The sequence below is a fragment of the Microchirus variegatus genome (genome assembly GCF_963457635.1).
Source record: "Microchirus variegatus genome assembly, chromosome: 4".
In the NCBI taxonomy this organism is placed as follows: Eukaryota; Metazoa; Chordata; class Actinopteri; order Pleuronectiformes; family Soleidae; genus Microchirus; species Microchirus variegatus.
The window spans coordinates 9,421,025-9,436,910 of record NC_139805.1 but is presented as its reverse complement, the minus strand read 5'-3'; the positions used below and the strand labels follow the sequence as shown (position 1 = coordinate 9,436,910).

Sequence of the window (15,886 nt, the reverse complement as noted above, 5' to 3'; positions counted from 1 at the left end):
ATGAAGGCTTTTACCCTTAAAAATAAATAAACAGCTTGAAAATAAGGTGACATTGATGGGAGAGGACAGAGTAGCCTGTCATATAAGCACTGTTTTTCTATCATTCACCTTTCTCTCTTTGTGCTCGTCTGAAGCTGAAATGACAGAGCAGTGCACCAATGCCAACATACTGTACCCACATAAGTGACAGCATATGCTTATAGTATATAATTATGATGAGTAAATGAGTGATAGGCCTGTTTTGGACATAAAGTCAAATATATACCCTGGATGTTCCACTTTTCATCAGATAAGATTTTATAGGTTACAGCAAGAAGTTAATGCTGGCTATACCTAACCACAATTCAAATCTTAGCCCTTAACAACCAGGTTTTGTTCTCCATGAGGGCGTCAGGTCAGTGTTTATGCCAGAAAAGTTCCCAACGTGGTAAGAAATATTAATACATGCACAAACATCCACAAACACCAAGAGGAGGGGTGGGGGTGTTTATACCTGTTTAAAGAGCTGCAGGTTGACAGCCATGGACAGGAAGCTTCTCATGGTGCTTGAGCGATGGCTCACAAAGCTCTCTTCACAGAATGTGATTGGCTCCCCCTGAGAAGAGTCCAGGGAGACATCAAAATTAAAATACATCAATATTTCTAATTCATTATTACTCACTGTTCTTTGTATCAATCTGTTGTTCCACCATGTTTACATGAGCCACAGGAAGGAAGGCAGATACGTGTGCCGCCTTGAAAGGGAGGGGGTCGGAAGGAAACAGTGTGGCGTATAATATAATTCATACAGTAGCACCAAGACACTTAAATCATGTCTGTTTTCATCATGCATTTTAAAAACGCTCCTCCTACAAAGAATTTCAACTGATTTCTTCATTAGTGAGCCTAACTGAGCCTGAAAGAGAAGATGAGTAAAACAGAGACAGGAAGGAAAATGAAAGGAATATGGAAGAGGACGAAAAAAAAAGAAAAGAAAACAGTCACTTATGAACTAGTTCCCCAAGAAGAAACAATTTCTCCCGCGGACCAGAAGATGGTGTCCCAGTAAACTCCCCAGGACTGCACACTAACACATGATCACATTATTACTATTTCTTACATCATGTCTCTTGGCCTGTGAGCTACAGACACGCAGGATGACAACAGAAGCACTGCGGGCCAAACACACACAGCCCCACGGTCATTTCCAATTCATGTTTTCTCCTAATTAACATAATTCTCACATATTTCAACTGCGCTCTAAATTCTTCAGCTGTAAAACAATGTGCTTTGTCTGTTCCAGGCTATGAGCTCAGTGTGGCACATAAAAACAATGCAACAACTCTGGAGACTAACCCCATTTTAAAGGGGATGATACCAGTGGCCCAAATTACATCACAGGAGCACTGTTCCACTAAAAGTTTTTGAAGCATATTCACACGCAAAAGCCCAGTAGAAAGTAGCCATGTTATTCCTTTAATCAGGCTACTGCAGCCTCTGTCCAAACTGCAGTAAACACAATGAGACCAACATATTTTTTCAAAAATTTCAGCTCCTTAAATGTAATTCTTTAAGTAAACCTAGCATCGTTAATTTGTTGACCACATGTTTGAGGAGGTAATTTTAATATTTGGGAACACGTTTTCTGCCATTTTTTTTACAACTAATGACTGATCATGAATACAACCTTTGATTAAAGCCTCACTGTGCACATCATCAACAACCTACTGAAGAATAATATGAGAAAATCTACTGTCTTAACTCTTAATTTAAAATTTACTGAAACATGTAACGGTTTAGACTATTGCATGGGTGTGAGTTAGTAGGGATGGGATCTGTATTGGTCTGACACTAGTCAATGTGTTGGACAGATACAAATGTAAAATCCCATCCAAAAAGTCATATGTATCGCATGCTTCAATATGGACAGACTGTGAAAATGTAAATAAAAATGACCAAAAGCATTTTAGCTGAGTCATGTTTGGGCTCATAAATGATCCAAAATGACTGTATCGGACTGATATCGGTAGATAAACAAGTTTGCGATATCGTATTGGACACAAAAAAGTTGTATCGTAACAAACTTTGTTTAAAAACAAACTTCAAATCACAACATAATTTATGCTCGATACACACTGAATAACTGCAGATAATGCTGAATCATCACATTAACTGGCACAAATGTACATGAAAATGTGCCAAAAATCGTCTTCACTACTTTTGGAACCCACGTGGACCGCCCCCATGCAAAGTTTGCACAGCTGGTTGGATGATATGAACGGCTATGTGTCTACTTGAGTAAAACTTTGGCTAATTCTGTCCTCAATACATACTGAGCACACAGGCGTGGGATTTGCCCACCCAACTTCCCAACTTAGCTTCATCAATGGTGGTGAAATTTAATTTGAAACGCTATTTCAGGTTCATCAGCCAGATGCATGTGCTGCTCTGAGCTGGTGAGAAGTATCAGGGGGAGCTTTGACATGAGATGAGATTGATGACCTCAGAAATGCTGTTCTAATCAGCTGATTGCTTTTCAAGTCATTATCATTTTTCTAGTATTGTTTCATTTACAGCTCAGCAAGACTCCCACCAAGCATCCACACCCCTCCTTCTGTCGAGGCATATGGGCCTGTGAACCGCAGCGCTCTGCCTAGGAAGATCTTATCCTCAGCTCGGAGCGATGTGTGAAGTGATATTCCACAAATATCAGCGCACAGGCAGCATCATCAGTATCTTCATCAACGCAGTTCATGCGTGTTGATGTGCGGCGCGCATGTATGTAAACTCCAAGGCTTTTATCCTGGTACCATCTCAAATAAAACACGGAGTGAGCGTGAGTGAACTCAGAATTTATTGCATGTTGCTCTCACACACAAAAACATACACACACACCAACTCTTGGTGCTTGTGTCAAAGGGGAGGCAGCTTGTTCGTATACTGTCTGTATAGAGCAAAAAAGAGACAGCATCAATAATGTAGCATCTTGACTCCAGTAGTCCACAAAGTCCAATTAATCTCAAAGCCAAAGGAACAAAGAGCTCGCTATTCGACAAACAGGACATGCTGTAGTTTGCTTTGTTCTGACTCAGACTTGATAAGCAGAAAAGATATAGAAAAGAAATGTTAGGAGGGCTTAGTAAAGGAGAGTAAAACACCAAAGGTGGCTAAAAGGGATCTTCAAAGGGAACGTCCTGACTCTTTTCAGTTCCTCTGACATTTTACTGCCTCAGACAGGCCCACCTTTGCTCTGTGCTCTGACTGAAAATACACCTTTTACCTTCAGTCAAAACTGGCCCAGTCCCACCAGATGCCGCTGATAACTGAATTAGTTTACCCAAACTGATATCACAACTATAGGCTTCATATTCTCAGGAGCAAATATCCATGACTGATAACAGTGCACTGCTGTGTAGACTCAAAATGCAGATTGGAGAGAGAATCCATAACTGTTGTTATATAATTAGAGTGATGGGTAAATGTGATGTTGGTGAACAGCTCTGGTGGTTCTGATGGTAAAAGTGTATATGAGCACTTAAGATCACTGTAGCAATTAATAACACTGGATCCTTACAGGTTTATATCGGAGGGCGTCGCGGTAGGATCCGAACAGAGCGGCCTGCGCTCTCAGGAAGGCCCTCGCCACACCACTTCCTGTCGCTGTCGACTGCTTCTTCAGCTTGCTCTTCAGTGAGGACATCTGGTGAAAACATAAAGAGGGAAAAGAGAGACAGCGGGATTGGGGTTGGGGGAGTGGTGGGTGGTGGGGTAGAGAGGTAAAAGTTAAATTATCACCTCTGAAATTGGTGGAGAAAACAGCTAGCCCATTCTGGGTGTGAAGTATCACATTTGCAGGTCATCTTAAAAAAGGAAAGAAAAGGAAAGGAAAAGCTCCAGCCTTTCCTCCGAGCTTATCTGTTGTGCTGCTGGGAGCACCTGCTGCTTTGCTAATTGAGCAGAGGACGGGGGGTGGCAAGAGGGAGGGGACGGCGGAGAGGAAATGGAAACTCACATCCTCACTCTTCCACGATCACCCTCTCTCTCCAAGCTGCCACCCCCGCTTTGCCACCCATCACCCTCTTGCATTTTCGCTTCTGCCTCCATTCCTGACTCCCCTCCTCTTTCTTTCCAGTGCTCTTGTTTTCCCCTCCCCTGTTGGTTCTCTTGGACTCCCTCTAGAAAGGGACTCTTGACATAAAATGTCTTTAATTATTTTCCTCTCTCCTGGCTCTGTCTCCAGGACTCCAGGCGAGAGTGGAGAAGCAGCAGGCCCGAGCTTGTTTCAGGATGACAAAAGATTCACCCTGTCCACCGGGCCCTGGGGAGTCTGGGAAGGAAGTTGTCAAGAGGCTCTCCTCACCTGCTCAGCAGTAGTGTGACTGTGTTGTGGCAGAGTGAGGAGGAGGCAGAGATAGCGAGGGACTGCCACTCTCTGTGTGGGCTGTGCCAGCTTCACACAAAAGCATGATTGGGTTGCATAGGAGGTCTATATTATTGTAATGTAGTTAGGTGTGGGCTGTTAGCAGTTGCATGGGTTTGAATCATGACTTTAAAAAAAAAAAAAAAAGAACACCTGTGGGTTTGTACAGCTTACAGAGTCAATTACAGAAAAACACATTAAATGTAATTCCTCCTCCTAACTTTACATTGTTGTGTTGTGTACTCTTTAACACAGACTAACTAAAGGCTAAAAATTGTGATACAAAATACAAAAAATCAAGTTGAATCTACATAGAACTGAAAAGAATGGTGCCCACAGTGTTTCGTTGACTTGTTCATGAGCACAACAACAGTGCAAATTAACCAGCTTTTTTTTTTTTTTTTAACAGATGATGATGTTCTGCCTTCCTACTTTAATCTGCCACAACCAGAGCAGACGGAGTTCACATGAAAACAACCAGGAACAAAGTAAATTAACATTTCTGATGAAAAGTCTGTATATGTGATTTAACACTACACTGCATATTTCACCAGCTCATTCATTTGCCTCCTAATACCATGCAACTTTACTGGTGTGTGTATGTGCTGGTGGTTCTATAATTAGTGTATGTGTCATATATTAATTCCTGTTATTCCTGACTGACTTGTTCACTCCGAAAAAGCGACACAGAAAATATATTTATTTATTTCCAATGCCGTCTGTGGTGTTGGGATATTTGTGGGGAGATGTTAAGTACGTCATTAACAGTCTGCAGTTACTCTTCAGTGTGATAAAATGCTGGTCACTTTCAAACAGAGGCCAAATGGATCACTGCATTAAGATGCAACGCTGGAAGGATATCCCAGTCAGCGACTGCAGTTGGCCTGTCTGGTAAACTTCAGGGAGGAGAAGCATTAGCACAGCTCATATAAAGGACAGGCAGAAATAAACAGAGGGGAGAGGAGGAGTGACTGAGAGAGTGGCAGTCTTTAACTGGGACAAAGACAAAATGAACAGCATCTATTCCTCTCCCCTGGGCTTTCTCACTCTCCACAACGTCCCTGTGGTGCCATTGCAAATGCTCCCAGGCATCAAATAGAAAGTTTATCACGGTTAAATTAACAAGTGTCATATCCATATTCAGTCATTGTGCTAAATGCTTTTATGTTGATGTAAGGCCCTTTCTGGAATTAATATTTCATGTTTATGTGCATTTTCACATTTTTTTTTTTTTCATCCTTGCAAATCATTAACTTGTCTTTTTCGGGGGGAAAATCAAAGCGAACACAATGTCAGTCTGCGAGGAGGAGGCATACCCCAAAGACTGTCACACAAGACGGGATAGTGGAGTTTACTCTGCACACACAGTTCTGTACAGCAGCGGCTTTGAACGGGCGAGAGCACTGCAGTGGCAGACGCTTTTTAATGAGGTGGGTACACAATCACTTGTGTTTTGCTTCCGAGTGTGTGAGAAAAATGGGTGATAAAGTGATAAGTCTGAAGTCGGATTCACAAGTGAAATTAAACACGATGAAAAATGTACTTCTCCAGACAATAGACAGTTGGTGATTAGTTCATTTGTCACGTAGAGCAAATAAAACGCACCAGTGCATGACAAAATAGCAGGATAGCATTGTGCTAATGGAAAAGCAGATCACACACTCCACTCTCACATTTCTGACTCAAAAAAAAAATAAACGTGTGCTTCTTGCAACTGGAGTTTGAATATGGCGCCTACGCCACAATCATCAGGTATGCCTCTGCGGTAATAGCGCCGTCAAACTAATTAACTTCTACAGTTTGAGTGAAGCTAACGAGATGCGTGCAGGCATCAGAGGAAGGCCAAGCTCTACAGGTGATAACCCTATTTGGCAGTGACATTTTTTAGTGTAAAGTCACAGTGGCGGTGATGAGATCAAAGGCAGAAAGTCCCCCACTGGGTCCAATTAGAACTATAGCATTGTACAGGGAAGGGGTGGCAGGAGGAGAGAGAGAGAGAGAGAGAGAGAGGAGTGCGTGGTTGTGGGAGATGGAGAAAAAAAAACTGTTGAGTTATGATATTCATAATCTATGCAGAGAGGCCTTTCCAGTACAGGTCTTCTCCCCATAGCTGTGATCTTTTCAATTTACATCAAGGGAAGATGGTCGACGATGAAAGCGGGGCATCCAAAGCGCACAACCCACAGAGGGCAGACATGGGGCCTCATTAAGGCCCAGCCCAGTCAGCCCAAAACAGGGTTTGAAGTGCGTCACATAAAGAGCACGGGTTCAAAGGTCAGACATAGAACAGATCTCCATTTAACTCTCCAGCTGGAGATGGTAATTAGCAGGTGCGATGATGATCCCTGCCTGACTGTAAGGGATGACACCACTGTAGGTGACACCAGGCATCTGTGTGAATGTGTCTGGGTCCGTGCATGTGTGCATGTGTGCAGCACACATGCTGCTTTCATGTGTTGGTACCGTCTATCTCACACGTCATGTCATTCTCATGTGCAGAATGAGCAGGTATATAGTACAATTTATACCACATAAAGTCTTTTACTAGGACTGAACTGCTATATCGTATATTGCATTGTGAAAACAATGCGGGAAATTACCACATAAGACAGCATCAAAATATCAACTGCTATACTTGTGTGATTTGTTTATTGCTTTCTTGAAAATTATTGATTGTTCACCCCTAGTTAATAGCTGAATGCATAGTAAGTAGGGACAAAAAAGTAAGGCTGGCAAACCACAAACAAGTCTCATTGTCTTTGTAAGAGGAAGTGTAGCTTACAGCTGCTTCTACACAACTATAAAACTCAAACTGACAATATAATAACACATCATGTGGCGCATGAAAAAAATAATGATACTATTAAAACTAAACAACACACGATGCTTGGTCACTACTGACAATTAACTCTGGGTCAAATCATACAAACACAATAAGAAACAGGGAAAAAAGGAGCTGGGCTGACAATACTATATTTACTATCAATTAACTGAAAAAATCTGTAAGTGAAAGAAAAGTTATACACAAGTATATATTTAGAATTTCCTACAAAAACCTTCACCAAAAAATACCCTTCCAAATAATGACCCTGACACTTGTCTGTTGTTAAATAGATAAATAAATAAAAAGTTGGGTTTTCTTCTCACAAAAAAGAATGTTTTGTTTAAGAATCTGTCCAGGGAAAGAAAGCCATAGGGACGCAATTAAAGAACTACAAAGAAAAAAAAACAGTTATGAAAATCTCCCACTTTCTTTTGATGTGCTGCAGTCTGAACTGTACACACACACACACACACACACACACGAAAACGTACACACAAACGCACACACAAATTGGAACAAAGACACACAGAAAACCGGCATATATTCTCACCCTTGCACATATTTATATATAAGCAAGGAGCATGTAATTTAGAATTGAAAAAAAAAATATTAATTCATTCAATTTAAATAATAATAAAAAAAGAAATAATTAATTTTTCCATCTTACACTATAATTGCACAACTAAGGGAATATTACTAAAAGTCAACGGTGTGGAGTTTACCACCAATCTTCAAATATTAACCACACAATATTAGCAGCTAAAAGCCCGAGGTAGGAGAGTAAAAAAAATAACTTCAGGGAATATTTATTTATTAAAGTGGTGGGACAAAATAACTGTGTAAAAATGGAGGGAAGGACTCGGAAAAACACAGAGAGATAATAGTGCGAGAGCACATAATGCGACATAATATAATTCTTAAACATACAGTACGCTGATCTGCTGTTAAGCACATACAATGCATTAGTCGGGCGAAAAGAAAAAAAAAAGGAGAGTGAGAAAGCAAAGGAGAGAGAGAGTCTATGTGTGTGTATTTTAATAGGGCTACCCCACTGCCATGAGATTCTCCCCGGTGTGAGGTTACTTTGTCAAGCTGACCTCTTATAGTGGCTGAGTTTTGCATACATAATTAACTACAGCTAAATGTCATCTCTCACTTCAATAACTAACGCAGTGGGTGATGCCGCTCTCCCTTTTTGACTTTTAATCCAGACTGAACTGCCGGCAGAACGGCGACGTGAAAATGAAGTGCAGCTTTTTAACTCCACATGCACAAATGAACGGCTGCTAACACTGCGGCGTCGGTATATGAACAGTTCAGCACCGTTTTTCAAACAACTGTGACCTGTCAAATCATGATTCAAATGAGCAGGTCTACACATTTGCAGTTGGTTAAGTTCAGACTCGACACAGCAACAAAGTCAGACTCCTTTGCTTGGAGCGTGTTGATATATGTTGTAGCAGCGAGACTGTTTGTGGTAAAGAACAGTATGTAACTGAGGTGGAGCAACAGCATTCCCAGCAGTGAGCTACCATCTAGTTTAGTGCAGCATGTGAGGGGCTTTACTGTGGAAGGCTCTGCTACTCAAGGAAGACGCTGTGTGTGAGTGTAAACTTAAAAAAAAAAAAAAATGGGGGGAATCTGGTGGACAAACCGAAAATCTGTGAGTAGCAAAAGTTTACTCCTGAACTACATCTGAGTGTCATTGATGAACATGCCTGATAAAGAGGCGATGTGCGTGCATGTGTGCACGTGTGTGTGTGTGTGTGTGTGTGTGTGTTGTTGCTGACGGCTGCACTCCGTTGTAGATGGTGATGTAGATGTTGTTTTCCTGGAGCGTCGGAAAGTGAACACCAAATTAAAGCCGCGATGTTTGATTAAGTGTGCCAGGTGATCTCAGGAGAGTCTCGCAGACACAACCTCAACCCCCTCATTCATTTGTAAACCTCCAAATGCAGGCTTGAAATACAGGAAGTAGGAGTGTATGCTGTAAATTTCCCCCTTGATTGGGAATACAAATGATCAAATGTATGAAGGCTTGGAATGTATGGGTACATGGTGTCAGCAAAGTAGCGAGCGGCAGAGAGGAGGAGAATAGAAGGAATTAGGCTGTGATGTGAAAAGAGCATCTGAAAATAAAGATGTAAGCTGCATTGTAGCACCTCAACTTGAATATGTGGCACAGAAAGAATAATACATGAAAAAAAATTCCTCCGCTCTTCCGTCAATGGTTTGAGATCAATTGCTGGGATCAAATACAAATCTGATTCAGTCACACACTGTTTGTTTTCGGAATTAAGACTCCTAATTTGCTATTCTTGGTTACTTTTAATGACTAGTGGAGTAAACAGCTCCACCAACGAAAAGCCAATTATAACTTTATCAGCACAATATCAATGCGGAAGAGGAACTGTGCATCTAAAAAAAAAAAGAGAGACAAAAATACCTTGATCTTCCAGGGAAAAACTACAGCTGTTTTTTATTGACTATTTCATTTCAGCATGCTTGTCAACACATTGATTTTACTGACACAAGCACAGTCTCTATGAGATTAATATGATTTATTAATGGGGGGAAAAAAGTATTGAGCATGTTCTCAATATTTCTCTAATAATATCACAATGTTCATAAACACAAATAAAGGAACAGAAAAAACTTCCTTGATCTCCATATTAAAAATGCGGAAAAAAAATTGAAACTACTGAAGAAAATGTTTAGACACTGTGCGTGTTGTGGCTAAAAAGATAAAAGAGGGGAAATAAATAAGAAAATGAAAGATATAGAAGTCATTCATTTTATTATTGTTAAATCTAAACCAAAAGCTAATGCTGGACCCCTGATTGATATGACTCTTCCAATATAAAACAATGCAAATGAACAAAACAATAAAACGTGTGTTATTCTCACAGGACTGATGCATCCTTTTTTGATCCATTACCAATTACACCCTTTCTCACATCCTTCCTCTTTTCCTGCTAAACGGAACCACTACAGGCATGGTAGCATTTGTAATAGTCAATAAATCTAAAATATTATGTGTGAAAATGTGGGAGAAGACCATTAAGGGGCGGGCACAAGCGGAGCCGGTGTAGGGGTCCTGTCTGGAAGAGGGCGGCTAATTCGGGACAACTGTGAACTCTGAACCTGCTAAAAGCCTGGCCACTGGTCAGCCGAGCGCTGTAATGGAGTCCACATGTGCTCACAGTCTGCATCGCCATAATTAGACGCGTTTGGTGAGGTTTGCTTAAATCACCAGCAGAGTGCTTTGTCTCTCCTCTAAGTTAGACTTGAAATACAAAAAGAAAAGCCTGTGGCCTTTACCTTTTAATCCGTTACAAGCTTCATATATTCAAACAAAGGGATGCTGGACTTTTTAAAGAGATAATAATCATTACTATTTAAATCTTAGGGATTCAGTTTCACACTGAAAAAAACCTGTGAAGTAGCCAGTGTTACAGTGTGAATTAGAGGGGAATGAAAAGGGCTTTTGTATGAGCTCTGAAGCAGCGTATTGCTGTCGAGCTCAGCCAGAGAATTGCTAAGCATTAATCAAAATTTCAGGCCTCGTTCTGACAAACTGCACAATGCCTCAAACATTGCTGTGTGTGTGTAAACACCAACATCAAATGCTATGTGGCATGTCCCTATCACTAACAAGCAAACTAACAAGGGACCTGGAATTCCACTCAATTAGTACCTGCACACTTCGTTATTAATCTACTCGCCCTGGTGAAAAGATAAGAGGAGACGGGCAGAAAAAGTGAAAGGGAATAGAAAACAACAACAATAACAATTTGTTATGATAAATACATTAACGCCAGCAAAGCTCCTGTTTCAGGTTGTATAATTTGACATGATATGCGGGCTATGTTCTGTCATTAGTCAGGAAAAATGGTGAGTCTGGGATCAAAGGAAAAAAAAAAAGGCTCTGAGCCTGCCACTTAATTTATCACACGGCAAAGACAAAGGCTTTTTTCTATCTGCTTCTGTCGCTTTTCAAAAGCCCCGACTCCTTTTTATGACAAACTCAGTTTGCAGTTTAATTTAGGACTTGAGTCCCCGGGTACAGAAAAGCAAGCAGGCAGGAAGTGAGACGAAGGTACTGTAGCCAGACAAGCACACAGGCAAGGCAGCAAACAGCGGGTGGAAGAAACGTCCAGGCTGGCGGTACGTAGTAGACGGAGAGAGAGAGGGAGAGAGCGAGAGAGAGAGAGGGAGACGGGAACGGAGACAGGTGTCATGAAACTCAAGCAGCCAGGCAGGTGATAAGGTAGGCAGGCAAACAATCTAAAAGTAGTAGGCAGGAGATGGTATAAAATGTAGGAAAGATCATAATTTTGCAGGTAGTAAGGAGGCATTCATACGCACTAGCGGCTGCAGTAGGCTGAGCGGTGCTAAATCAGGAGAAGCAGAGAAGTGTGGGAGTGTGAGAAGGTCTGGAGTCTGCTGGGCAACGGATTGAATTATATACTGCCGTTGGGGCAGGAGTCCAGTAGGCGGTGGAACCTGAGTATATGCTGTTAGTAGCGTGGGTAATAGTGCGTCCACAGCCTCAGTGGGGCCTCAGTGCCTCACAGAGAAGCTGTAATACACACACCCAAGAAAACAGCTAAACAAACAGATTCCTGCTTTGACAAAGACAGGGAAGACAAGAAAGTGTGTTGCGCTTACCGTGTGTGTGTGTGTGTTTCGGTGCACGTATGAATGTGTGTAAATGTGCGAGTGACCCTGACGCGGTGGTGATGCTTCCCGTAGCACTGACCGGCGTCAGTGCTCCATTAATTAAAGAGACGACGCGCTGGCAGGTGGCTTCACTGCCCACACTGGTAATTGGCCCCCTTCTTCCCACTCTCTCCCCCTAGAAAATCACCCATCTCTGCCTTTTCTTTTCTTTCCTCTGCCTTCTTCCCTCCTCCTATCTCTCGTCCTCAGAAACGTGCCAGTGGGCAGGCAAGAAATGCAAGACTTTGTGAAATAATGATTAGAATGGATGGAGATGAAGGGAAAGGAGTTGCACATTTTCGCACAAGCCTCTGATGGTCGGGGAACGCTGTTCGCCTTCAAGCGTCATACGACGCGACGGGAGTTTACTTTAGACAGCCACAATATGAGGAGCCAGTACTGCAGTCATTAATGATGTGGGGAGGGGACAGAGCTGTACTTTGACAAGTTTCTGAATGTGTATGTGTTTGTCTGTGGGTGTGTGCAAGTCTTCTTTTCTGTGTGTGTGTGTGTGTGTGTGTGTGTGTGTGTGTGTGTGTGTGTGTGTGTGTGTGTGTGTGTGTGTGTGTGTGTGTGTGTGTGTGTGTGTGTGTGTGTGTGTGTGTGTGTGTGGAAGAGTACACTGGGGGACAAGAAAATCTGTGTGTATGCATGTGCAAATTTTAGAGGAGAAATTAATTTCTGTATGTCATTTATAATAAGACAATAAACTGTTGAGAAGCAATGGAAAATGGAATGTGTGTGTATGTGTATAGAGAGAGATAGAAATTCAGCTCTGATGGTTAGGGGCTTGTGAATGCATTATGTGAATATATGTCCACACAAAGACCAAAGTACAAGTAACTGTGACTGTGACTGTGTGTGTGTGTGTGTGTGTGTGTGTGTGTGTGTGTGTGTGTGTGTGTGTGTGTGTGTGTGTGTGTGTGTGTGTGTGTGTGTGTGTGTGTGTGTGTGTCTTACCACGTCACTGGGCAGGTTGTGCAAGTCATCAAAGGGACTCTCCAGGGTGTTGGTGTCCACGTTGAGAATGACCACATCCTCCAGTGATCGACTGCGCACTCTCTAAATAGGAAATGAGCAGTGTGATCAGCAGTAGCACAGTCACAACACACAACACAATTATATTCATATATACATATACATAATATTCAACATGTGTTTTTATTTTATTGTAATTTTTTTTTACATGTAATCCTTACTTTTGATCAAAATGTGATTCATTTTCTACAGCAATTAATCTATTTTATATTTTTATATCAATTATTACACTGTGTATTTCAGTTCATGGAGTTAAACTTTTTTTTTTTTTTTGTTAATTTTTAAATTAATTTTAAAATCAAGTATGAAATATGAATCGAGAATGTTCTGATGTCACAAAACACGAGGTGGGGGGAAAGCGCTGTGGTCACATAAAACCACCAGACTTTCGTCACACTCCCCTGCGATACAACGGGGAAATGATGCGAAGGCAAAAGAATATCAGAGCATCTCGAGTGTAACACACCCACACGCACAAAATTAAGAACACTAGTGAAGGGGAAACGTTTGGACTGTACAAACACTTTCCACTGCAGCAAAAAGCTCATGCATCAACAGCGGCACCGTGATGCTGTGCTGTGTGCGCATCCTGATGGCGACAAATTCAACAATTATTTCAGTGTGGTACAGGATGCAGGCAGGTGTGGTGTGGTGGTGGTGGTGGTGGTAGTGGCGGTGGTGGGTGGAGGGGGGGGGGGAGACAGCATAGTGTGTGAATTTCTAGTTTGTCACTTTTGTGACAGCCTGTGCAGTCGAGGCTCACATGCTGATCTGGACTAATTATGTAGTGGTGGAAAAGGGGGTCTGTCACGGATGCAGAGTGTGATAAATACTGCCACTGCTGCAACTGTCAGACAAATATCTCACACACACACATACATATATATACATGCATTATAACATATGCATTTGCACACACACACACACACACACTCACACTTACGCACAGACACAAAAAAGTGTGCATGCGCTTCCAACATGCATTCACACACAACAGCAGTGTTGGTGACCCCCCAGCCAACACACAGGGTTTAACAATGGAGTAAAAAAAGCTCTCTTTATCTCCTTCTCTCTTCTCTGTGCCACTGATTTAAAAAAAAACAGAAGATGGACAGGAAAAAATATTTTTCCGATGTATCGAAGGGTCAAAAAACTGCCATAATGACATTTCAGTAATTAATTAATTTTACTTTCCAGAAAATTAAAAGCACATAGAGGTGCAGCACTACAATATAAATAACCTTGCCTAAATGTTTTTTTCTTTTTTTAATTAAATCCACTGAAATAAAATGTACACAATGTATATCATCAAATTAGCAATCATCAACATTTTACTTCTGAAATACAGAGCTTGCATAATTATGCCCGCAGGGTATAATTATGTACATTCATATACATACACACATATATAATATGCAGGAACAGATCCTGGCAGAATGAACTAACGTACCTCCAGCAGACTAAGGTGAACTCCCACAAAGTATGGCATGGGGGCACTGTGGATGGAGAAAGGAAAGCAAAGCTGTGAGCAGTGTCGACATCAGCTTTAGTTAAAAACATATACAAAGCTACACAAACACACCACATGTCACTCACTCAGCTGGAAAAGAAACATTTCAAGCATTCAAGTTGAAGAAGTTCAAAAAAAGCAATCTGTGAATAATTTGAAACTCTAAAAAAATGATTGATTTAAGGCTGATTTTTGTCATTAACCAAACTACAACATTGAAAATAATCAATATATTTTATTTTGGCAAAATCACAACACAGTCAACTAAACTGATTATTGTCCATATGTTGTTAAAACCAAGTCGTTTTACATGGAGGCTACAAACACTATGTAAAACTACTTTCTCAAGCCCATGACATTCAACCAACTCTTGAACTGGTTATGAATGTGTTAAAATCCAACAAATGCACAAAGAGCAACATTTTATGTGTTTTTATATGTTTTGATTTTGTTCCACATCCAACTTGTGGATTCAAGTGGCTCAAAGTGTTTTTTGTACATTGTACTTAAACACAAATCACTGATCGGTGAGCATTTACTTACCTTAAGAAATGTATTTCAGAAAATAATGTTATGAACTGTCATCACTGCTACTGCCCTTATTATTTATAATGTTAAAAATATTCCTAATATTACTGACAGGAATATCTTTGGCAAGTCATTAAATGAGAGTTTTTTCCTCTAAAAATAAAGTAGATAAGTGTGTGAGAAGCCAGAGGGTAGAAATGTCAAACCATTTCTTATTTTATGCTAAATAAATATATATACTTGGTTATTGTGTAACAACAGACTGAAATCGATGATTACAATTTCTCTCTATTTTAAAATTGTGCCACATTAAAAAAAAGAAGGCTTCTGGAGATGATTATATATTTCATATACAGTCACTTAAATGTCAAACAGAATATGCACACCCTCATTCTCTCTTTACATTACACAATCTGTCCCATGTGAGCACCACACACCGCATACCAAGAGGAAAGTTCAGTCATTAAAAAAAAAAAAAAAAAGATCCAGTTCCAGTTTAACTCCAAAACTTATATAAAGCCATATTTGCTTTAATATTAAAAGTTTGGAGAGTGAAACACCAATAAAGAATCTCTTCATGAATAAAATCTACAAAACACACAAAAAAATATATATATATTTTTTTTTTTTTACGATGAGGGTTACAGAGGCAGCAGCAATCAAATAACTTTGGGTCAGTGTGAGTCTGCCAGAATGATTCAGAAGCTACATGCGGCTCATAATTAACTTAAAGCAGCAACAGCAGCAGCAGCAAGTCTGCATATCATATGTGATATTATTTAGTCTAAACAGTGCTTGGAAATCACCCCTGTGATTAAATAAGATAACGAAAAGTCTTGAAATCCCATTTCCCTGTCAGTGATGA

General features: G+C 40.7%; 1 protein-coding gene across 1 annotated transcript in view; it reads right to left on the bottom strand.

Annotated features, from left to right (window-relative positions):
- Nucleotides 1-15,886, bottom strand: part of dennd1b (DENN/MADD domain containing 1B) — a 100,631-nt gene that overhangs the window by 20,124 nt on the left and 64,621 nt on the right. Inside the window, exons 12-15 of the mRNA XM_083887520.1 lie at nt 14,434-14,479; nt 12,906-13,007; nt 3,554-3,679; nt 494-595 (exon numbers count right to left, since the gene is read on the bottom strand). Coding sequence (XP_083743646.1) covers nt 494-595; nt 3,554-3,679; nt 12,906-13,007; nt 14,434-14,479 — 376 coding nt within the window. The remainder of the gene's footprint in view (nt 1-493; nt 596-3,553; nt 3,680-12,905; nt 13,008-14,433; nt 14,480-15,886) is intronic.